The sequence below is a fragment of the Sus scrofa genome, chromosome 16 (genome assembly GCF_054392235.1).
Source record: "Sus scrofa isolate SSC_HxYL_T2T_F1_AM1 chromosome 16, Sscrofa_HxYL_maternal_Yorkshire_Landrace_v2.0, whole genome shotgun sequence".
NCBI classification, from domain to species: domain Eukaryota; kingdom Metazoa; phylum Chordata; class Mammalia; order Artiodactyla; family Suidae; genus Sus; species Sus scrofa.
In genome coordinates this window covers 33,245,109-33,269,082 of record NC_139398.1, presented here as the reverse complement: position 1 = coordinate 33,269,082, position 23,974 = coordinate 33,245,109, and the positions used below count along the sequence as shown (strand labels likewise).

General features: G+C 40.5%; 1 protein-coding gene across 11 annotated transcripts in view; it reads right to left on the bottom strand.

Moving 5' to 3' along the window:
• Nucleotides 1-23,974, bottom strand: part of SPEF2 (sperm flagellar and cilia associated 2) — a 177,962-nt gene that overhangs the window by 57,106 nt on the left and 96,882 nt on the right. For 8 of the 11 annotated variants that reach the window (XR_014830743.1, XR_014830746.1, XR_014830749.1 and 5 more), the window contains 5 exon segments: nucleotides 23,271-23,345; nucleotides 15,141-15,289; nucleotides 10,138-10,265; nucleotides 9,916-10,054; nucleotides 5,366-5,503 (listed from right to left, as the gene is read on the bottom strand). Coding sequence is in view for 6 of the 11 variants with exons in the window: in XM_085001640.1 (XP_084857766.1) it covers nucleotides 5,366-5,503; nucleotides 9,916-10,054; nucleotides 10,138-10,265; nucleotides 15,141-15,289; nucleotides 23,271-23,345 (629 nt within the window). In the remaining 5 variants the exon portion in view is untranslated. 11 annotated transcript variants of the gene reach the window in all.

The following is a 23,974-nucleotide window of genomic DNA, read 5'->3' as shown; positions in this document are numbered from 1 at the left end:
GGAGCATCAGTTATTCGTAAGTGACTCCCTACCAGCCAGGTTGCTTCCATTTGCAGTAACAATGACATGCGTGCACAGTGAGACCCTGTGACCTGCTCTCCCAATAGGTGTCAGGTCAGTTGCCATAACTGTGGTTCTCTCCGGTGGAGGAAACATGACCTCCATCCTTTGCCTAAGTTAGTGGGGCTACTTAAACCAGTATCTGAGGCTTTAAAGATGAAAGCTTTTATGCAGATCTATCCCAGGACAGTTAGTTATAGAAAGCATCTTTTCTAAAAAGAACAAAACCGAGCTGGTGTTCAAAGCCCTGTGCTGAACATAACCCAGGATATTGAAGAGACCCCTATATTCATCAAACAATTAATGTTGCCATTTACTTAATAAAACATCAAGAATAGTCTTAAACTGATAATGTTTTCAGTTTGGAATAAATAAATGTCTGCTGTGCATGGTAGTCTATGACAGAAGACAAGGGCAGTTTCAATAAATTTGGAGCTTTCTGTCTTTTTTTTTTGGGGGGGTGTTGTTTATAGCATGTGGAAATTTCTGGGCCAGGGATCAAACCGGCACCACAGCAATGACCCAAGCCACTGAAGTGACAACATCTATTCCTTAACCTGCTGCACCACAAGAGAACTTCTCAATAGGTTTGTTTTTGATATGGAAAAGGGTACGCCAAATTGCTCCCGCAAAGCTATTCTCTAAAGCTATTCTATTCTTTAGCTAAACTTTTCTACCTAAAAGACTGAAACAGGAAAATATTCATTTGGTTAATCTGAATCTGTGTTATAAATAAAATTACCAATCATATATTGTCTTAAATTATAAAACATGTTTTAAGCATTTGGCTTTTAAACACAGATATATGTTTAGGTAACTTTTCAAACTAGCATTTTGAAATGATTAGGAAAATGAAACATTTTTCTCTCTCCCTGCAGACACACCAAACTAGCTCTTAAATATTCATATATGAACTAATCATGTAGCTTGATAATACATATTTACAACTTCATGTTTAGATTTGATAAAACAGTAGAGAGAAAATGATTCTTGCAAACTATACTCAAGAGAGTCTGCACAATACCACATTCACAATACGTAGCATGCAAATATAAACCCAATTTGTACAAATTGGGTATTGATAAATAACTTTGGGGAATTGAAGAGAAGGTTTGTGAGGCTATAAAAAGTTATTAGTCATCAAGTCATGGCATTGCATTATTTGGTAAAGATATTTAGAAGTCAGAAAATTATCTTGACTTAAAGAACTGAACTCTTTAATTATAATTAAGTTTATTACATCCTATTTTATACAATTGGTATTTGAGACAGTACTGGTATCTATACCTTAGGCTAACCCTGTTATATGATTTTATGTAAAATGTTCATTTATTTGGGGGGACCTAATTTGATTCATTGTATAGCTAACTATGAATAAGATGCCACTATATATCCAGTACTCTCATATAAGCAGAATTGATCAAGATTCCGCTCACATTTATAACTAGTAAATAATGCTTTCTTACTGTTTCTCTTATCACAGATTCTCACTTTTGAAAGAAATCTTAGAAATCATCTAGCATAGCATTTTACGAAATTTATTTTGTAGAAACTTTGTCCTGTAGGCTGTTAATGAGCACCACGGTGGGGATAAAACAGACAAAAACTTTGCAAAGTCAAATAGTTTCAGAAATGCTGGGTTAACACACTGAAAGAGTTTCTTTATTGCAGAGCATCTTAATGTCTTAATATATCAATATGCTTGTTGGTCTCCCAGGGTGAGGGAAGGGGAGTAGCGTTTTACAAAGTCTTTTGGTTTCAAGTCTTTGTTTTATGAAACATCTTGTAGGACTGATGTTCCGTGGAATCCCCTTTGGGACCACTTATTTAGGCACAAACCCTTTATTAAACTGAAATCTACTACTCTCCTGTACTTTACAGCTTTCATTTTTTTATAGGATCCTGTCAATCAGTACAGAACAAGACTTTTTCTGCTCTATATGTGAGCAATGAAAAGAAAACTCAGGTCAATGAAATGAAAACTCAGGTCATCTTCTCTAAAGAAGACAACAGATGGCTGAAAAACACATGAAAAGATGCTCAACATCACTAATTATTAGAGAAATGCAAATCAAAACTATTCTGAGGTACCACCTTACACCAGCCAGAATGGCCATCATGAAAAAGTCCACAAACAATAAATACTAGAGAGGGTGTGGAGAAAAGAGAACACTCTTACACTGCCAGTGGGAATGTAAATTGGTGCAACCCCTATGGAAAACAGTACGGAGGTTCCTCAAAAAAAAATTAAAAATAGAACTACCATATGATCCAGAAATCCCACTCCTGGGCATCTATCCTGACAAAACCATAATTTGAAAAGATATATGCACCTCAATGTTCATTGTAGCACTATTTACAACAGCCAAGACAGGCAAGCGACCTAAATGTCATTGACAGATGAATGGATAAAGAAGATGTGATATGTATATACAATGAAGTACTACTCAGCCATAAAAAAGAATGAAATAATGCCATTTACAGCAATATGGATGGACCTAGAAATGATCATACTAAGTGAAGTTAGACAGTGAAAGACAAACATAATATGCTATCACTTAAATGTTGAATCCAAAAAAAAGGATACAAATGAACTTATCTGCAAAACAGAAACAGACTCAGAGACTTTGAAAAACTAATGGTTACCAAAGGGGACAGGTGGGGGGTGGAGGGTTGGACTTGGGGTTTGGGATTGGCATATACTCACTGAGCTATATGGAATAATTGGCCAATGGGGACCTGCTGTATAGCACAGAGAACTCTACCCAATATCCTGTGATAATCTATGTGGGAAAAGAAGCTGAAAGAGAATGGATATATGTACATGTATAGCTGGATCACTTTGTTGTACAGCAGAAATTATCACAAACTTGTAAATCAACTATACTTCAATAAAACTTTAAAAAATAAAAAAGAAAAGAAAGCTTAGGGTTTTATCTAAGTCTAACCCAGATCAGGGGTTAAACTTCCTTGGTTCAAATCCCAGCTCTCCCACTTACTAGCGTGTGGCCCTGGGTAAACCACTGCATCTGTGTTTACCTGTTTCCTCATCTCCCAAATGAGGATTTGATAGAATTTACAGCCTAAGGTTGCTGGGAGGTTTTAATGTGTTGTACATGAAGAGTCCTTAGAACAGTGCCTGATGAGTACAGAGTAAGAACTTAATATTAAGAACTTCATAAATATTAGCCTTTGTTTGCAGCCCTTTCTTTACCCTCTTTTTTCCTAGTTGGTTGTACATGTGGGTTCTGTTTCTCAGGGTGAGGGCCTGAAATATCAGTACTATGCGGTGTAGAGTTATATGGTTTCCAAAAGAGGCCCATATTGCCTGGACTAATGAGAACGATTCACGAAAACTCTCTAATCCCTTTGCCTTCACTATTGGATTTCAGTGATTTCTACCATAAGGTTTTTGACACACCCGTTTCAGCGGTGAATCTCTGCTTATCCAAACTGATGTTGAGGATGTTACCCAGGTGGATTTAAGCTGCTGGGTGTCTCACCTTGACCCTCTGCACAACCCATGCTTTGTAGCTCCCACCCGGATCCCAGAGCTAGCAATTAAAGAGGCTGCTCCCGCCTCCCAGGTCTCTGCCTCCTGTGATCCAGCCTGTCCCTCAACCAGGGCCTTGCCCCTTTGAAGGCTGAAAATACATTGACCCCACCCCTGCAATTTTTGCTATACAAAGAAGTGACTCAGTTACACACACACATACACACACACACACACACACTCACATATACGTACATACATATAAATACACATTCATGATTTTCAATCATGGTCTATCCCAGGAAATTGGATATAGCTCCCTGTGCTACACAGTAGGACCTCATTGCTCATCCATTTTAAAGGTAAGAGTTTGCATCTACTAACCCCAGACTCTCAGTCCATTCCACTCCCTCTCCCTGCTCCCTTGGCAACCACAAGTCTGTTCTCCATGTCTATGAGTCTGTTTCTGTTGTGTAGATAGGTTCATTTGTGCCCTATTTGAGATTCCACGTATAAGTGATATCCTATGGTATTTGCCTTTCTCTTCCTGACTTACTTCATGTAGTAGGATAATCCCTAGTTGCATCCACGTTGTTGTGAATGGCATTATTTCATTCTTTTTATGGCTGAGTAGTACTCCATTGTATATGTATACCACATTTTCTTATGGTGATGAACTTTGTTGAGCAAGGATTTATTGAACACCTACTATAAGCTAGCTCTGGTGATTGTCAGCTAAATACTCTCATTTTCTGCAGTAACGCCTCCTGAAAGCTGATCAGTTCAAGACCAGAAATGTAACATTTTTTACTCTATCCTTACTGCTTTTTTCTTAGGAGAAAATACTCACGTAGACACAGCTGAGCTAAGACAATGTTCATATTCCCTCAGTGTGACTAAACTACAGACAGATTTCTTCCTAACTCCAGGCTTCTGAACCCCCCATTTCTTAGAGTATTTACTTTAGGAAACTTGTCTTTGCAAGTTCCTTCTCTGTCTCTTTGAGATGTAAATCTTTTCAAAATCTTCCTGTGGGTTTTAGAAACCGGAACGGTCTCTCTCAAGGACCCAGGAAGCTTCTCTTTGAAATGTAAGCATATGAGGTGAAAATAAATGGCACCCTTATGTCCAGGTCTTCTGGGAGGAGAGGAGCGTGATTTAGGAAGACGCCCTGCTCCAAGTTGTAAAACTACCTGTGTTGAGAAAGTTTACCTTTCCTTTAGGTGAGGCCAACCAAGAGAGCATGACACCCACCCCGCCCCTGGAGAGTTTAGAAACTCTCCAGCCCTTATTCTTGGCAGAGCTGGGTATTCAGATTTGGTTCGTGATTTCTCCCCTATTGTTACCGGTATCTTGGGATAAAATCAATGTCTGTCTCTTTAACTTGTCCAGTGCAATTCTTTATTGTAACAGGCTGCAAAAATAAGTTGATTGGGTTGTTCTGACAAACGGTCTGTTTTTCCAACCTGGACACAACTTTTCAGGAATCAAGTGCCCACTGAGACTGATCAGCCCAAGCTTTCATCAGGGCTCCCTTCCCGGGTCACTTTGGCTGTCCATGACCCTCTCTGCTGCCCCCTCCATAGCTCGAGGCCACCTGGAAACAGCTGGTGAGCTGCTGCTTGGGATGCTCTCAGTTCTGGTGCTTGCTTGGCGGGGAGTTTATTTCAGCTAACTTCCTTGGAAGGCCGGAGCTCAGGCTGGGCAGAGTTCTGGGGGTAAAAGGAGCCCTGAATGGTCCCTCACGCTCCCAGAGGAGCGGTTCCAGGAGTGGCTGTAGGGGGAAGAGTCATCGTGACCGGCCGCTCTTACCTGCATTAGGGAGAAGAAATGGTTCATCGCTATTCCTGTTGAGTCCTGCAACCAGCTCTCATTAATGATGTCCAGACGCTCCTGCTCCGCCTCTTCCTTGCGGGCATCACAGATGTCCCACAGGCGGTCCCGTAAATCCTGAACAGAGAGAAACAGCGCTGGGAGGCTTTAGCCTCACAGCTCAGAGGACCTCCGTGAAGTAAAACTAAAATCCTTTGCCTATCCGAAAAATGTTCCTGAAGAAAATGTAGACCTAAAGCACTCATGTATTTTCTTCCTTTGCTCAACAAATACTCACTTTGCGTCTACTCTAGGTCAAGTCCTCCCTTCCTAAGACCCCCTACGCCCATGTCCACCACAAACCCACTGCAGTTCATGTCATTCGTGGTGTCTATGTTTCATGTCTTCCAATCCTTCCTCACAAGATTTGTTTGGTCCCAAAAGATTGTTCAGGGAGTTTTTGAAGAAATGGGGATCTGGGTGGTGGGAGAAATATGCAGCTTTATTGAGTCCAAGGGCATGGGCTTGTTAATTGATCATGAGTGGAACATGTCTTGCACCAAGAAATGGTGTCTGAGCTTGACGGGATTGTCTGAAAATAAGCTTTGTACTACAAAGCTAGCAGTTAAACAAACAAACAAACAAACTTTTAAACATCCAGCCCTGCCACTTACCAGAGTCTGAGCCATAATGATTAGAATACCTTTGTATGTGTGTCAATGTGTCAGAATAAAAATTAACTACACTTACATTGACTCATCTAATGCTTCACCAAAACCTTAGGCATTATTATTATCTTCATTTCGCAGATGAGGATACTGAGTCACAGAGAAGTTATTTTTCCTAGAGCCACCCAGTGAGTGGGCAGTGGAGCCAGGATGTGAGCCTGTGGTCTTGACTTAATAGGCACCACTAGATTAGGGCTTAGTTCCTTTATTTATAAAATGGGAATATTACTTACCCTTTGGTGGTGTTACAGTTAGCCTAAGCATGTAAAACAGCACAGTATTTAGCACACAATCATTCCTCAACGATGAAAACTATCATAATCTTATTCATAGTGATAAAATATCTGTTTAATAAAAATCCCATGAATAGGAGTTCCCACTGTGGCACAGTGGTTTAAAAATCTGCCTGCGGTGGCTCAGGTTACTGAGGAGGCTCGAGTTTGATCCTAGGCCTGGCTCAGTGGGTTCAAAGTTCTGGCATTGCTGTAGTTGTGGTGTAGGTTGAAGCTGTGGTTCAGATTCGACCTCTGACACAGGAACTTCCATATGCTGCAAGTGTGGCCGTAAAAAAATAAAAATCCCATTAATAAAATAGAGGTAGTCCAGTAAAACTTGACAGTTTTCATAATCATCATAATTTGCTGAATTTACTATGCGTTGGGCATTGTGATTACCTCACTAATCACCATTAATAACCAAGAGGTAAGTTTGTGAGAAGAAATGTGATGCCCAGAGAGGTTAAATCATTGCCTATGGTTTCAGTGTGGTAGAGACAGGAATTTGAACATATGTAGTTTGATTCCAGTGCCTGTAGTAGATTGTATTTCTGCGATGCCGTATTAATGGAACACTTCGTGTTTTGGTTTCTTGTCTTGTGGGGGCTGTGCAGGAAAGGAAAACATCCCAGCCATTTGCATAGCTGTATGCTAAGTATCAGAACTATACACCATTATTTTAGAGCTGATCTTGAGAGCGCCACGGTCTTTCCACATATGCTGTCTCAGACATTCAGTGAGTACTGGCTTGTGCTTATCAAATATTTATACATTTTAAAAAGATGAGGGGGGAATGCAGCAGAGGAGAAACTACAGAAGCAGGAGCCTGGGGCTTTGTTTCTAGTTCTCATTCTGCTCCTAACCCACTGTGAGGGCCTAGCAAGGGCCAGTGTCTCTGTGGCTTGGTTTCCTAACAGTAAAATGAGGACAACACAATAGCGGAACCTCTCCAATAACGTCTTAGGATTGAACTCAAGCCAAGAACAAGGACCGTGCCCAGGAATAAAGAGGCTAACTATTGGCAAATGGGATTATGGATTTGTCATGTTAAATTCTGCTTCTTTTAAATATCCAATTGAAATACGATAAACAGGTGGTGCTTTTAGAATGAGCAAAAAAATCCACATAAGATATTTTAAAATCTAAAAACCTTCCCATTCTACCAAAAAGCACCTGACCATTATGGGGAAGGGGTTTACAGGAGGAATAGGGAAGAGGAGTTCCCGTCGTGGCACAGTGGAAACAAATCCAACCAGGAACCATGATGTTGCAGGTTCGACCCCTGGCCTTGCTCAGCGCATTAAGGATCCGGCGTTGCTGTGAGCTGTAGCGTAGGTCGCAGATGCGGCTTGGATCCTGTGTTGCTGTGGCTGTGGTGTGGGCCGGCAGCTGTAGCTCTGATTTGACCCCTGGCCTGGGAACCTCCATATGCCGTGAGTATGGCCCTAAAAAGCAAAAGAAAAAAAAATAGGGGATAAAGAGACAGAAAAGGCAGATATATTTAAGGATTCCTGTTTGGGGAATGTCTAAGAACAGGTAAAATTCTTCAGTTTCCTAGGACATTTGTTAATGCGATATCTCCTAGATTAAACCTGCCAGCACCCGCTTCATCCACGTCACCATAACCCCTTTGCTTCATTTCAACAGCTTCGCAGCTGGTTGAATGCTCTCCAGCTATTCTGTTTGTTTGTTTTATTTTGTTTTACAGACAGATTCTTTTTAAACTAGAAGCAAGCCTTCAACTCTCATTCAGGTGGACACCAATATCCCGATAATGACCTCCAAGGCATCGGGTAATCTGGTCCCCTAGGACCTCTCTGACTTCATCACCAACCACTCTGGCCTGTGCTGACTCGGCTCCAGCCACACCAGGCTCTTTGCTGTTCCTCACACAGACCAAGCATCCTTCCCCCTTCAGTGCCTTTGCTCTTCCCTATGCCGGATACACTCTTCCTTCCCCGATCTGCATGGCTCAAGCAATCACTCCTGTCCTGAGTTTGCTCAAATATCACCTTCTTGGAGTTCCTGTCGTGGCTCAGAGGAAAATGAATATGACTAGCATCCATGAGGACGCAGGTTCGATCCCTGGCCTTGCTCAGTGGGTTAAGGATCCAGTGTTGCCGTGAACTGTGGTGTAGGTCACAGATGCGGCTTGGATCCCGCTTTGCTGTGGCTGTGGGCCAGTGGCTACGGCTCTGATTCGACCCCTAGCCTGGGAACCTCCATATGCCATGGGTGCAGCCCTGAAAAAGACAAAAAAATAAAAAAATAAAAAGTCACCTTCTCCTTGGGCCTTTCCCCAGTCACCATATAAAGTAGGCCGGTGTTCTTTTCCCACCAGCCCTACCTTCCTTCTTCACATGCTCTTATTGCCAATGACATCCTCACGATATGTTTACCTCTTTATTGCTTATTCTTTGGCTTCTGGCTTCCCAAACATTAACATCATGAGGTAGAGTCTTTTTGTTCACTGTTGCACCCAGAAGCCTGAGCAGTGCTAGGACCATGATAGATGCTCAGTAAATATTGACAGAACAGATAAATGGGGCATGGGATAGAGATGGCAATTTTTTGGTTGTACAAATAAATATTGAGATTATAATCAGATTTGGCTACTAGTGGCCTACACTTAAGGTTAGTGAGTGGCAAGGGAAAGAATTCCCCTGACAGGATAGGGGGCTCTGCAAATCTACGCCAGAAAGATAAAAGGTAAGAGACTGAAATCAGCTTCTAGAACATCAGAGGACCTTTTATTTTCTCTTTAATTTTTTCCTTTTTATAGCCATACCTGTGGTGTAAGGGAGTTCCTGGGCTAGGGGTCGAATCGGAGCTGCCGCTGCCAGCCTACACCACAGCCACAGCAAGGTGGAATCTGAGATGCATCTGTGACCTACACCACAGCTCAGGGCAACACTGGATCCTCAACCCACCGAGTGAGGCCAGGGATCTAACCTGCATCCTCGCAGAGATTATGCTGGGTTCTTAACCCATTGGGGAACTCCAGAGGACCTTTTCTAAAGCATCAGGGTAATATACTCCATTTATGAATTTATGAAAATAATCCAGGCACTCTGCTTGCTGGAGATAACAAAGATGTCTGTACAAGATTTGGTACCTTCCCTCAAGGGATCTAGTCAATGGAGGCAACACCTTAGACTTTGTGTGATGTTCTCTCATTCCCTTGCTCCCTGACATCAACCAACCATAAAGCTGCCTCAAAGATACTTAATACCAGCCCTGGACACCCTTACATGACCCAACAAAGGGGTAAGGAGTCCACACAACAGGTGCCTAGAATGCTCCTGTGCTGGCCTTGGCTCCTTCCAGAACATGGGCATTGGAATAGGATGGCATCGGCCACCATATTCCCATTTGGAACTCAAAGTGCAGAAGAGCCATTGCTCTTGAAAGTTGGCAGGTAAGTGTTCAAACCATTTCCCTCCTCATCCTCCCACCCCAAGAGATAAGAAGGGGATGGATTAGGCTTTTTCACTACAAGATATGAGAGTGTGGCGACCCTGGCCCAGCAGGTTACAGATTCCCTTACATTCACTCTTTGGTGCAGTTCCGCCTTCGTTTCCTCATCTTCCCACAGGTCATCAGGAAGAGAGTTGAAATCAGCCTGCCACTGAGACACAAAATTTTGCTTGTGGTCCGGACGCCTTAGAAATTGCTGGAAACCTGTTCTGTAAGGGATTTGGAGAATGAGATGGAGCTTCCACGTCACATCTGACAACAACGCAATTGTAACTTTGGAAATGTGACTTACCTGGTATCATATAAGTAAGCAAGCACGGTGTGCTGGCCTTCTCTCAGGTGCCTGAGTACTGTTTTGATGGAATTTATATAGGAATTTTCTATCAGTTTCCAGTAAGGTACTAAAAATAAGGGTATTTCCTGTTAAATGGTAAAGCACAAAAATCATAATTTCAAAGTGAAAATTCTTCTGAATAATTGAGTCAAAAGGGCACTACAAAGCGAGAAGATCAAGATGGAACTGCAGCTACTGAAAGCATTTCTGTGAAACTTCTTTCTCCTCCTTCCTCCTGCTCCCCCAGCTAAATCCTATTCCAAATCATTCTTCAGGTCCCAGCCCAGACACAATTCTTCCAGAAATCCTGCCCTGATCCAACAAGCCTGTAAGGACATCCTCTGAAGTTCTGAAGTTCCATTTTTGCACCCTGTACTTCTCCCATTAGAGTATCGATGACATTAATTGTAATTGCTTATTTATTTGTCTATGTTCACCTCTAGAATAGCAGTCTCATAAAACCAGGAAGAACGGTTGTCTAATTCACCACTATTCAGTTTTTCCTATAATTCCCACAGGGTCTGGGACACGGTAGGTGTTCAAGAAATATTTATTGAATGAATGAATTGAATGGTCACAGATGTCACACTCTGCCTCACTGAGTGAGGCCAGGGATCATGCCGGTGCCCTCATGGATACTAGTCAGATTCGTTTCCACTGAGCCATGACGGGAACTCCAAAATCTGGGCTAACTTCCTCTCTAACTAAGAAATGCTAAGAGATCCAGAGAAGATTAGCCATTCTCTCTGTGGACCTCACTCATGCATCGAGCATGGCATTTCAAGGCAACCCCCTCCAGGGTCACACAACCTGGGTTAGTGGAAAATTCTTTCTCGTTGAGCAGAACTCTGCCTTCCTGCAGTTTCCATGTATAAGCCCTAGCTGTGCCCCTTGGAGAGGAACAGGCTACATTCGGGCCGTCTTCCCTATGACAGCCTGCTAAGTATTTGAAGACATTAGTAAGGAGAGGTAGGCTGGAATTCAGGATGAAACTTGCTTATTTTCATATTCCCAGCATCTATTACAGCATTGGCAAAGAACAGGTACTCAACAAATGTGAATATGGGTGTGTGTAGACTCATTTGAACCTGATTTTATCATCAGTTACATTTTTAGATGGAATGGCTCCATCAAATTCTAAAGACCCATGATTTTACATCCAACCATCTTCAAGTATTCATTTATCTAAATTAAAAATTTACAATTCCTGGAGTTCCCGTCATGGCTCATTGGAAATGAACCAGACTAGTATCCAGGAGGATGCAGGTTCAATCCCTGGGCTTGCTCAGTGGCTTAAGGATCTGGTGTTGCCATGAGCTGTGTGTAGGTTGCAGATGTGGCTCGGATCTGGTGTTACTTGGCTGTGGTGTAGGCCAGCAGCTACAGCTCCTATTCAACTCCTAACCTGGGAACTTCCATATGCTGTGGGTATGGCCCTAAAAAGACCAAAAAAAAAAAAAAATTTACAATTCCTTTAATGCTCCTCTGACATTAACACCTTAAAACAACAACAACAGCAACAACAACAACAACAACATCAACAACAAAAAACCCCCAAAAAACCTAGATTCCCCCTCTGGTTTCAAGTTTTTCATGATCTCTCTACAAAATGTATATCCAGAGTGATGCCGAAGATCATTTTAGTAGGCCCTCTACTAAGCCTCCATCCCCGTGACTTCAAGCCATTAATTTACACCCTGTGTGGGGGGAGTTACCACTGAAGAATGGACCTTATTGACCTAACATCCTGCTGATAGCTTTCATTTACCTACAAGAATTTCACTGAGAAATACTATTTTGAATTCAAGATACACTCTGTTTATGGTACTTTCCTGCCCTGACTTTGCTAACAAGGAAAAGGAAGAGGCCAGTTCAGCAAGGCTTAGCCTAGGGGACCTGTCTGAGCTCTGAGGGATCGTTTTGTATTTTGTAAGTGCTCAGAAGGCATGTGTTTAATCATTTCCTTCAGATTTTGTCAGGGATTAATGTCTAGATCACTGGTCTTAAATGCTACTAAATCCCATCCACCTTCTATTCAACATTTAGGCATTTGCCCACATCTGGGCTTCCAGATTCTCCTGGATCCTCTGTGATTTCTATGATTTATTGATGACTTCATAGCTATAGGTTCTTTCAGTCTCTGGGATATAATGTTTCTGTGTCTGGGGATTCGAACTTTATGCGATGTGACTAGATGTTCAGACCTATCCTTTCCAATGAAATAGTCTTCCGTTCTTTGGAGAAGACTGAGCATAAAAGGAAATTGGTAGCCAAAGCAAATACACTCCCAAGCTTCAGAAGCTGGAAAGCAAAGATCTCTCACATGATTGCCTCCTTGGTTTTCTCTGCACCTTCCCTGGTGGCCAGAAAAGGGAGAAGGTCCCAGGCTCTCCTTGAACTTGGCTGCTGACTCCACCTGAGAGAGCCAGGTATGGGAGCAATTTCTCTATCTCTCTTTCCCTCTGTCTCCTCCCAAAGGCCTACTGAGGTAAGGTACATCTGGGGCCCCTGGAGGGCCTGGACCTGGGATTACCAGGTAAGGTATAGGATGCCCCCCCACACACATAATGTGTACATAATATATATATACATTTTTTCATTGATTATCTGAAATTTGAATTTATTTAACTAGGTACCTGCCTTCCCCCTCCCTTGCCACGTAAGCTCTGCAGCTCAAGCGTGAGAAGCTTAGAGGAAAAGGGCTAGAGTAGAGCCTGTGGTTTGCTTTGTTTCCAGGTTCTAGGCTCCTTCTAGTTGTAGCAAAAGGTGTTCTCTATATGGTTTCACTTGTGTAACTAGCGATCCAGGCTGTGTACCTTCCCATTGTCCCTCCAAACCAATTTCCCATCCTTCATTCTTTATCCTACTCAGTGTCCTGGGAGGCTAACTTACTGAACTACTTCAGGAAACTCCCTTGCCCTCCACCTTCTGGGCAAGAGATGTGAGAGCAGAGAGGGCATGAAGTCTGGTTATGTGCTTCCCTGCTCCTCTATGCTGGGCCATTGTGGGTGGCTGGATCCTCTGGGAAGGCCACAGCCCTGGCAGATAGCCCTCTCCATACACAGGCACACAGGCTTTCTTGAGGTCCCAGAATCTGCTCCAGGTCGGTCCTTGCCTTCTCAAGACTAGGGGCCATAATAGTTCCTGGCTATCCCTTGTTTGGGGGTAATAACCTCATCCTTGTAGGTTTCGTTATTTATTGCCCATCTGTATATGGATACATAGTCCTTTATTGAAATATATATATACACACATATATATTCAACTCCCCTTAAGGTGTCATCTGTTTTCTGCCAGGTCCTGACTGCTAGAAGATCTGCAATGGAAGCTGGTACCCTATCTCAGCGTGAATCTTTATTTTTCACTCATGTTCTCTATTTTCCTCTTGTCCTCTATGAATTTATTTCTCTCAAGCGCTTTAAGGTTTGGAGTTAAGGATTAGATTTTAATATTTTTGCCCCTCACTCTACAAGTCCTGCCAAATAATATCATTTTAATTTCAACTCCTTCCCAAGAAACACTTCTGTATTCTGTATTTTATATCTATATAAATTTTATATATATATATATATATATATATATATATATAATTTTTTAAAGTAGCTGCTCTTTGGCTGAGTGCTATTAATTACACACACCCATAATTACATCATGTAATGGTCTCACTTTTAAATATTTTCTGTTCTAATTTCACCCTCAGTGCTAATGAATTCATCAGAACCCTGTCAAGAATCGCTAATATCCTCTTCACTGCATTCGATTCTGTGTTGAATACAGGGAATTATCCCACATGTTCCTATCCTCACCCAAAGAGCTTATAATTTAATCAGGGAGATAAGTGAGACATTACCCTAGGAACATACAATGATAACTGCAATTCATGATTGGGTCTCAAATGCCTGGCACAGATGGTCAGGGCTGAGAGTTTATAAGAATAAGAAACCATAGAGGACTGAAATTAAGAAGATAGAGACTGTCTTTTTTTAAAAAAAAATCTTTGTCTTTTAAAAAGTTTAAAAGAAAGACTGTTCTCTGTGAGGTTTCCAAGGTGATTTTATCTATTTAAGCAGCCAGATTGGCCTGGGGGCATCCGAGCTTTGCAGCTGTCAGAGAAGAAGGAACAGAATGGAACTTCCAAGGCTCACCTGGGCATCTCCTTACCTGACTCTTGGGGACCCATTTAAAGAGCTCAGACCAGACAGCTCTCTGTTCCTTTATTCGTTTAGTTAGCATCAAAATTTTCCTTCTGGAGTTCCCGTCGTGGCGCAGAGGTTAATGAATCCGACTAGGAACTATGAGGTTGCGGGTTCGGTCCCTGCCCTTGCTCAGTGGGTTAACCATCCGGCGTTGCCGTGAGCTGCGGTGTAGGTTGCAGACGCTGCTTGGATCCTGCGTTGCTGTGGCTCTGGCGTAGGCCAGGGGCTACAGCTCCAATTGGACCCCTAGCCTGGGAACCTCCATATGCCTCGGGAGTGGCCCAAGAAATAGCAAAAAGACAAAACAAAAAAACAAAACAAAACAAAATTTTCCTTCTATTGCAAAAAGGTCAGGGGTTAAACTTCATTTGAAAGCATTATGATGTGGGTATGAGGACTGGCTGGAGGGCTGTAATTTGCTGAATATGTGTTCTCGGGGAGTCATTCTTCCAGGAACCTGCATCTCTGCTTGTCCTTGGGGACAAAAATTGGTCCTCACAAAACCCATTTGTTCCTCTGACTGCAGCACTCAACAGCCGCTCAAAGCATGACTCAGAAACTCCATGGAACAGAGAAAGCATGGGACGTGCCTCAATGAATATTCTCAAAAGATCATCTCAGATATATATGTGTGTGTGTGTGTGTGTGTGTATTTATATGTAAAACAAGCTATGACAGGCCTTTCGGATGGTGCAAATTATGGTGTAAATCACTACAAAGAGGACAAAGAATAGATTCTATCAGCTGGACTCGAAACTGCCATACCTCAGGAATTGGTTCATTCACAAACACCCACTCTTCTGATCCTGGCTTAGATGGGGGTGGCACTGCGGGAACAGGTGACACATCTGTGGAGTCAGCGGGTGATTTCTTTACTGGCGCCTTCCCACCTGGCGATTTTCCTCTAGGAGAACCTTAAACATGCAGAGTAAACCATTCCATTACAAGGAGATGAATGGGGCCAGATTCTGGTGGATGAATAAATCTATGACTGCCAGGGAATTCAGGCAATTCATTAACTACTTTTTAAGCAACTTTGGGCAATCTTATCAAATAAAAAAAAAATCTCATTCTCTACAGACCCCAAATTAACCAAATAATACCCATAGCAGCTTATTTTTATTTTTTTCTTTTTCTTTTTAGGGCTGCACCTGAAGCATATGGAGGTTCCCAGGCTAGGAGTGGAATCAGAGCTACAGCTGCCAGCCTACACCACAGCTCACAGCAACGCCAGATCCTTAACCCACTGAGTGAGGCCAGGGATCAAACCGAAACCTCATGGTTCCTAGTGGGATTCATTTTCACTGTGCCAGGACGGGAACTCCCCAATAGCAGTTTTTTTTTTTTTTTAAAGCAATACTTCTCTTGTCAAATTAGCTATGGAACTTGATATTTTATGTTCATCTCTGTCCTTGCTTTCACAAGGAACACATGATTTTTTACAAAGTTTAGAGTCCAGAGAAAAGGATATTTCATTTCCTACTGCAAAGACTGGCAAATGAAACTTTCACCCTGAATAAGAAAGAGGGTAGCTATAACAGGAGCGGTGCTCTTGGGTGTTCCTTGAAACCCAGGGGAGGAGCAGGGAGAAAGGACCCTATTGTAAGAGTCAGCTAGAGTCAGTAAGGGCTGGAGGGGAGGGGAGGGGTGTTGCAGCTCCTGCACATTCCCACATATATCCCCACGTTCCCTGGATGAGACACAGGGTTTCTGAGCAGGCAGCTATGTTTCTTGCTACAGTCAGGGTGTGTATGGATGAAGGCAACTGCTTTGCTATAAGTTTGACTGAATTAAGGCATGAGAGACAGAGAGAAGGGGTGGGGGGAGAAGAGGAGAGAAAGGAAAGAGAGAGGAGGGAGGAGGAAGAAGTGGAAGAGAGGGAGGTGGGGAAAGAGGATGAGAAAGAGGCTTCATTTCAGTTCAGAATCCAGAGGGGACATGTGCTCCACTATCCGGAGAACATCAAGAGGGGAATCCAGACCAGTGAAGTGGTACCCTCATGGTCTGAAAGATCTTGCAACCAATCAAAATACCTAAACTCAGGAAGCACCAATATTTCCTCAGAGATCCCCTTGTGGCTCAGCGAGTTAAGGATTGGACATTGTCTCTATGAGGATGCGGGTTTGATCTCTGGCCTCACTCAGTGGGTTAAGGATCCAGTGTTGCTGCAAGCTGCAGCGTGGGTCCCGGAGGCACCTCGGATCTGGTATTGCCATGGCTGTGGAGCAGGCCCCAGCTGCAGCTCTGGCCCAGGAGCTTCCATATGCCCCAGGTTCTCCCGGAAAAAGAACAGAAGAAAGCACCAATATCTCCTTAAAGGATCAAAGTTATTATAGTTTAGAAATTCATTCAGTTTAAATCCCCTCACTCTCAGATTACTTATGAAGCTTTCAGATACAGTTTATAGATGCCTATGGAATTTGCAGCACTTTCTTTCCTCCAAATATATTTCTTTTTATGAGTATTAATGAATGATAATGCTGTTTAGAAAAGTAAATAATCTTCCACATTTAGACTAGTTAAAACATATGTATTATAAGTAGGGGGAGAATTCTCAATTATGCCTTGTGGACAGCTTAGGTGACTTCTACTTATACATTTAAACAGTTTTGTTGTCTACTGTTTAATGCTGTTTAAAGCTGTATCCAGATTTTTATTTTTATTTTATTTTATTTTATTTTTTGTTATTATTATTTTTTAAATAGTTTTTTTCCCCAATACAATTTTTTTTCTACTGTACAGCATGGTGACCCAGTTACACACACATGTACACATTCTATTTCTGCACATTATCATGCTCCATCATAAGTGACTAGACACAGAACTTCTTTGTTCAGGCAATAAACCAAAAATGTTCATAATTTGATATATTTTTCTATGCAATAATTTTTTATTCTCTGACCTGAATCTCTGGTGAAATAAAAGTGATAACTCTATAGCCACTTCAAAATGAATTATCCTAAGGAGGATTTCTAGGGAGATGTTGTAATTATAAATGTGAGATTGGAATGAAATTCTCCTTTTCTTACCTATCATGACCATTCAGTGAAAACTAAGAGAGCCAGAGAATAAATTTGGAGTATGTGCTTTGGTTTCATTTAATTTTATATAATTTTTAACAATGAAAATGCTAAGGGAAAAAGATTTGAATGAATAAAAATGTATCCATGTCACAGTGAGGGAAAATAGATGTCACTTTTGAATAAAATCTATCAACATCTCTTTTGTCTTTTTTTTTTTAGGGCCACACCTGCAGCATATGGGGAGGTTCCCAGGCTAGGGGTTGAATCAGAGCTGTAGCTGCCGATCTATGCCGCAGCCACAGCAATGTGGGATCTGAGCCACGTCTTCAACCTACACCACAGCTCATGGCAACACCAGATCCTTAACCCACTAAGCAAGACCAGGGGTCGAACCTGCGTGCTCATGGATACTAGTCAGATTCGTTTCTGCTGAGCCACGATGGGAATTCCTCTACCAATATCTTAAATGTCACAAACCTATTCAACCATATGAAGGCTTCAGTTTCTAATAAGATATTTGTTTTCATTTGGAAGTTGGATTTTTGAGTCCTTAGTGTCCTTATTCTTCATGCATAAAAAGAATGGAGGATAATCTATGCTTAGCACATGGTAGTGATATATTTTAGCCATTTTTTTTTTTTTTGGTCCAGATATAAGAACCTAATGGTATCACACAGAAGCACACGGAACTAGAGCAAATACAAATAAAATAAGGTCAAAAGAAAAAGTGCAATTTTAGGACATGGGGTTGATTTAATGATGTTATCTGTCAAAGCTGAAACGACCAAACTACAGGTTTCAGCAAAGAAAATAACATAGGAACTCAGTAAAGATAAGAATAAAGTTCATCAATTGATGAGAGGACATTAAGAAAACTACAGCACTTTCAGATTAAGTTGGCCCTTAAGAGTATAGGAAGAGAAGATGAGAAGATTGTAGGAAGGAGGAAAAGATATGGAATGTCTTCTGATTTTTTTTTTTTAAAGAAAGGCATTATTATTACTTTTCAGTCCTAAAATATTTCCTACTAGTATCTGATTTAATTAAGAGCTTCACTAGGTAGATGCTAGAAGATTGGTTAACAATGATGGCTTTATTCCTGCTTTGATTCAGAAAAACAAACAAACAAAATCAACTCCACATCCAGCCAAAGAACAAAAAACAGGCTCTTTGTTACTAACACATGGTGGTAATGGCCATCTGGCTGCAAACAGTGACAAAGGAAGTAGTGACTCAGGATGCCTTGGATAAGATGAGAATTTTAGCTCTGAAGCAACGTGGCCAGGAAGAAAAGGGAGTCAGTGTCAAGTAAGAAGCCAGTGATGGAACATGAATCAGCTCATTCTCTAAATCTCTACTGAGAAGCTATTTGGGGAATATTTCCTCTGCTCTGTGTCCTAGCATTCATGTTGTTACTCTCTGGGGAGCTGGAGATGGGAAATGTGGACAACTATAAAGTAATGAGGACTGATGATCTGGGATTGCCTATCGGAACTGATTTTAGTATAACTATATACTAAAGAGCAATTTTAGTATGATTATATAATGGAAAGCTTTGGGAAGTCCTTAAGCAAACTTTGCTATGGATTCCCCATTCTGCCCACAGTCTTTAATAATTTGGTCTGGAGCCAAAAAGTTACACTCCATATGTATTCACTCTGAGCCAGATCCTGTTCCATCTACTTTTTGTATATTTACTTATTCCTTGAAATAGCCACAGAGGAGTTACTTTTTTTTTTTTTTTTTTTTTTTTTTTTTAGGGCCACAGGGTGGCATATGGAAGTTTCCAGGCTAGGGGTTGAATTGGAGCTGCAGTTGTCCACCTATGCCACAGCCACAGCAACGCCAGATCCGAGCCTCATCTGTAACCTACACTGTAGCTCACAGCAATGCCAGATCCTTAACCTACTGAGTGGGGCCAGAAATCGAACCTGTATCCTCATGGATAGTAATTGCGTTCATTACCTGCTAAGCCACAATGGGAACTTGTAAGAAGTTACCTTTATTACTTTTATGGCCTCGTTTTACATATGAGGTTGCTGAGGCCTGCTAATGTCAAGTGACCTGCCCTAAGTCACTCAGATGGTAAATGGCAGAGTGAGAATTTCATCCAGGCAGGCTGGCTCCAGAGCCCATGCACCTGACGGTCACACTTTATTGACTTAGTGTCTATTGATGATTCATATTCAAAAGTGTTCATTAGATTGATACTTGGAAATCTCTATGCTTAGAGCAGTTCTTTTAATACTATTGACTTGGCTCATAAGTTCATTTTAAGACTGTATTCCATGCACACTGCATTGCAATTAAATTACAATTTAATTTTTCTACTCAGGATGACAAATTGATTAAAAACTATTGTCTGAGAAATCACTTTATTGAAAGACTTATACTTAAGAGTACAAAATAATATTGTTTAATTCATTTAAATCAGGTAATGGTATTAAGGCAAAATCAAGGGGAGCGATAGTGCTGAGAGTTAACACAGCGGGTAGATTCAAAGTGTGAAGAGGCTCTAGCTTTTCCTTTTCATAGGTTAATGATTACTATTAACAAAACACTACCTTATCTATTTTGACTCTCAGTTCCCTCATCTTGAAGCAGGAAATGATCATTTCTACTTCAGAGGTGATTATGAAGATTTAGTGAGATTACAGATGAAAACTATCTTGTATAGTGCCTGGCACAGGGTAGGTACTATGTAGTGTGTTGTTAAAATTATAAATTATATTATTTTATTATGATTATAAATTATATTATAAAATTGTTGAGTTTTGCTATCTGAACCATGATCGTAAATTAATCATCAACTTCCTGATGCCTAGCATCAATTTTCAGATGAAAGACATTTTGCATTTGCTATAAAATCTACTCAGACCTTGTACATGGTACCACATACTGTCAAGGCCCTAGGTGATAAAAAAATGTACCTTAGAAATTAATCTTAGAATATCTCTGGGCTTTTTATATCTATTTCAAGGTATTGTTATATACCTGTTGTGTTCTAAATTATTATCCAACTTAGATATTTTGGGGAAGAGGGTGTATTATAAATAATGCATTGGAAATAGCAATGTTTCAGATAGTCCAATGGCTAGCATAGTGCAATAAGCCTTTGGTTCCAGAACTATACTAGTTCTTCTTCAACTTTAGTGATCAGCGGAATTCCATAGAGGGCTTATTAAAACACAAACTGCTGGGGCCCTCCAGGAGTTTCGGATTCAGTAGGTCTGGGGTAGGACCAAGTATTTGTATTTCTAATAAGTTCCCAGGTGATGCAGGTACTGCTGGTTCAGGACTGCACTTTAAGAGCCACTGCTTTAGTAGTTGCATCTAGGTATTTCAATTTCATTTCACTTTCATCTTTTTTTTTTTCTCTGTTCTTCCAAGTCCTTCCAATTAAATATCTTTAACATATATAACATTGACATTGCATCTATTGCTAAGTGGCCTGATAGCACCTAAAATGTAAGTCACATCAGAAGGCTAGCACTAGAACAGCACCGATGCTAATATACAGGCAGGCCAACAGAACTGAAGAGGACATGATTTCCAAACATTTGTTCCATAGAACTCTAGTCCTAAGGTCCACTCCCCCAAGAGAGGATGCTGCAGCCACAATGTCTGGGGATGTTCCACAGTCTCCCATGGCCTTAGAGAGACACATGGAAAGATCTATAGATATGTATCTCCTGTAATTAGAAATATTTTAATTTGGTATAACACAGCATTTTCTGAAATTGATTGATTAAAGAAAACTCTCCGTTTAGCTCCTAATTAACACCTTCTAGGTAAGGTCACAGAGTTGAAAAGCCCTTATTTAATGAAGGAATAAAATGGGACGGTGGCAAATGTTGAAGATAGTAAGAAATATTTAAAGTATAAATAAATAGAGTTGTAAATGGCATTTCAGCGTCAATATTTTTGGGGAGAAAGGATAGGATTGAACTAATATGCAAAGAAAAATAGAAATGAGTCAAAGGTGCCAACAGCAGGAAATAATAAGTTTGAAAGAAGGGAAAAGGAGATGGTTATTCAAACCATAAGACATGCTTTTAAAATAATTGGCACCAAAGAGCCTATGAAGTAAACAGACAACCGATCGATGGTGTTCACCACAATGGTGTTCCAAATATTAAGAATTAAAATCATTTAGACTTCCTCTTGATGAAGGAAATTCTGCTATACACGCCAAAACAACAACAGCATGTTTACGTAACAGAAAGACTTTTAAAACTTGATTGAAAGTTCACCAATTTCAAATAGTTTTAAACACAACAGAAAATGAATTTATGGAAATAGAAACAATAATAAAAGCAAAAAAATGCTTTAAAGTCCTTTTAGTTACTTAAATTGAGCTAACCGCATGACTTCCATGAACATATATTTCACTGATTGATCTTGTTTTTGCTCATGGTTTCTTGGAGTGCGTATACTTTTATCTAAGGACACTCTTAAAACATGCACATTATTATGTAACTTGATGATTCGGTACCCTAATATGCATGGTTATATTTAATTCCTATTTTTGATGATTCTATGTTGATTTTTCCTTTGCTTTTGCTGATCACAATAAGAAAGCAACACATGCATAATGTAAATGTGAAAATTATTCTCCTGCTTGTAAACAGGTGAGAACAGAACATAAATTATAGCCAAAATTTTAGCTAAAATTTTCAACTCAGTGTTAACTCACCAAATGACACTAGTTATATAAAACTATAAGGTCATATAATAAGAGAATAGTGAGATTCTTTGAGAATCATGGTTCTGTATCTTTGGAATGCCAACATAAAGATCCTTTTTAGCCATCGTTTCGTGAACATTGCACACTCTAGGACTGCTACTTTAATTGGTAATTTGTAATGAAAAATTAAACAAGGTATATACTTCATGACAGCTCTATTTCCACGGACCCTGGAAAAGTCAACTGTATGTGTCCATAATTGCATTCCAATCCTCTCTTAATTGGCTGCTATTTGCAGCTTCAACATACAATATACCATTCAATCTAATACGCTTTTTTAGAGCCTGGTATTTTCTTCTACCAACTATCAATTATTTAAAGAACTTTTATCCCCCTTATTTCAGAGAAATAGTTAAAATAAAAATAGGAAAAAAAAAAAAAACCCACCAGAAATGAATTCTGGGTCAGGAAAAATACAATCTGACGTAGAAGGTCAAAACCAGGAGAGGAATTAGAAAGCACTGATGTCCTTGCCGAGATACTAAAATCTGAGATTATTAATTTGGTTTTGAACTTCTAGACAGCCAAAATAGAAAAGGAATTGCTATCACCTCGAGGTGCTAATTATCTAGCCGCTCAGAGCAAGAACGATTTTCCAGTCCCTGGAAAATTCTGAATGAAATTTCCCACCTAGGATTTCACATAGGGGCAACTGAATGATGTCATGGGCATAATATCCCTTCAGAAAATAAAATATCCTGTTATTATTGGTATAAAGAAAGCTTCACCTCCACTGCTATGTTAGATTGGGAGCTTTACATCAAAGTGCTTATCAGTGAAAGCAATTCCATGGGTGGGGGGCAAGAAAATATAGTTTTGTACGTAGATTTCTGATGGCATAGCTTAACTCAAGGATAGCACCTATACTATCTATAATGAATTCTGTATATTAGATATTTTCTAAATGATTCCCCACAAGCTTCAGTTTTCTCAGGAGGACTTTTGCTAAGAGCCAGGCTGCAGGAAGACTGAGGTTCTGATTTTTTTTTTTTTTTTTGGTCAAGGGCTGATGTACAAATATCCGAGAGGAGTAGTCAATGCATATTACTACACAGATCTAGCTATTTTCAACTGAGAGTTATACAGTGCAGAATTATATTTAATCACATGTATCTTGATCTGTACCTTTTCTTTTGGGTGAAGTTTCACTTTTCTTCCCTTTTCCTTCCTGAGGAGATTCTCGATTACCATGGGGGGGTTCTAAACAAAATTCAATACATAAATATCTTTGATGAGTTTCTTCAATACCCTGGGCTATGATTTTAAGCAATCAAATGTTATTTCTCAAACAGTTGTATTTGTGACCTGCGTTAAATGGCTCAGGTCTTTACTGTGAGTTAAAATCGATCTGAAGGCAGGCTACGGATTGAAACTTCTTGAATCACAACCCTGATAGTACTCTTCTATTCTGTCACACTGAGAGGTTGAGTCCTCAGTTTACTATCAACATTTGGGAGTAAATTTGATTGTAAACTCTTTAATGCAAAATAGCTGAGGAGTGTTAACAGTTAGTCATAAGTCCATTTGACGCAGATGGCTCCATTTGGATATAATTTACTGGAATGATCCTTATACAATGAGACAACTGGATCTGTAATAAAAATGATACCCAATCACCTTGAAGAAGCATTAAATAACCACATTGTTTTGATCTGGTGCATCCTTGAACTTCTCTTGACCCCATGTTTGGTTGCCTTGGGACTTCTACATTCCATTGTGCATTGACTTCAACTTGTAATGCAGGAGTTCCCATGGTGACTCAGTGGTTAACGAATCCGACTGGGAGCCATGAGGTTTCAGGTTCGATCCCTGGCCTCGCTCAGTGGGTT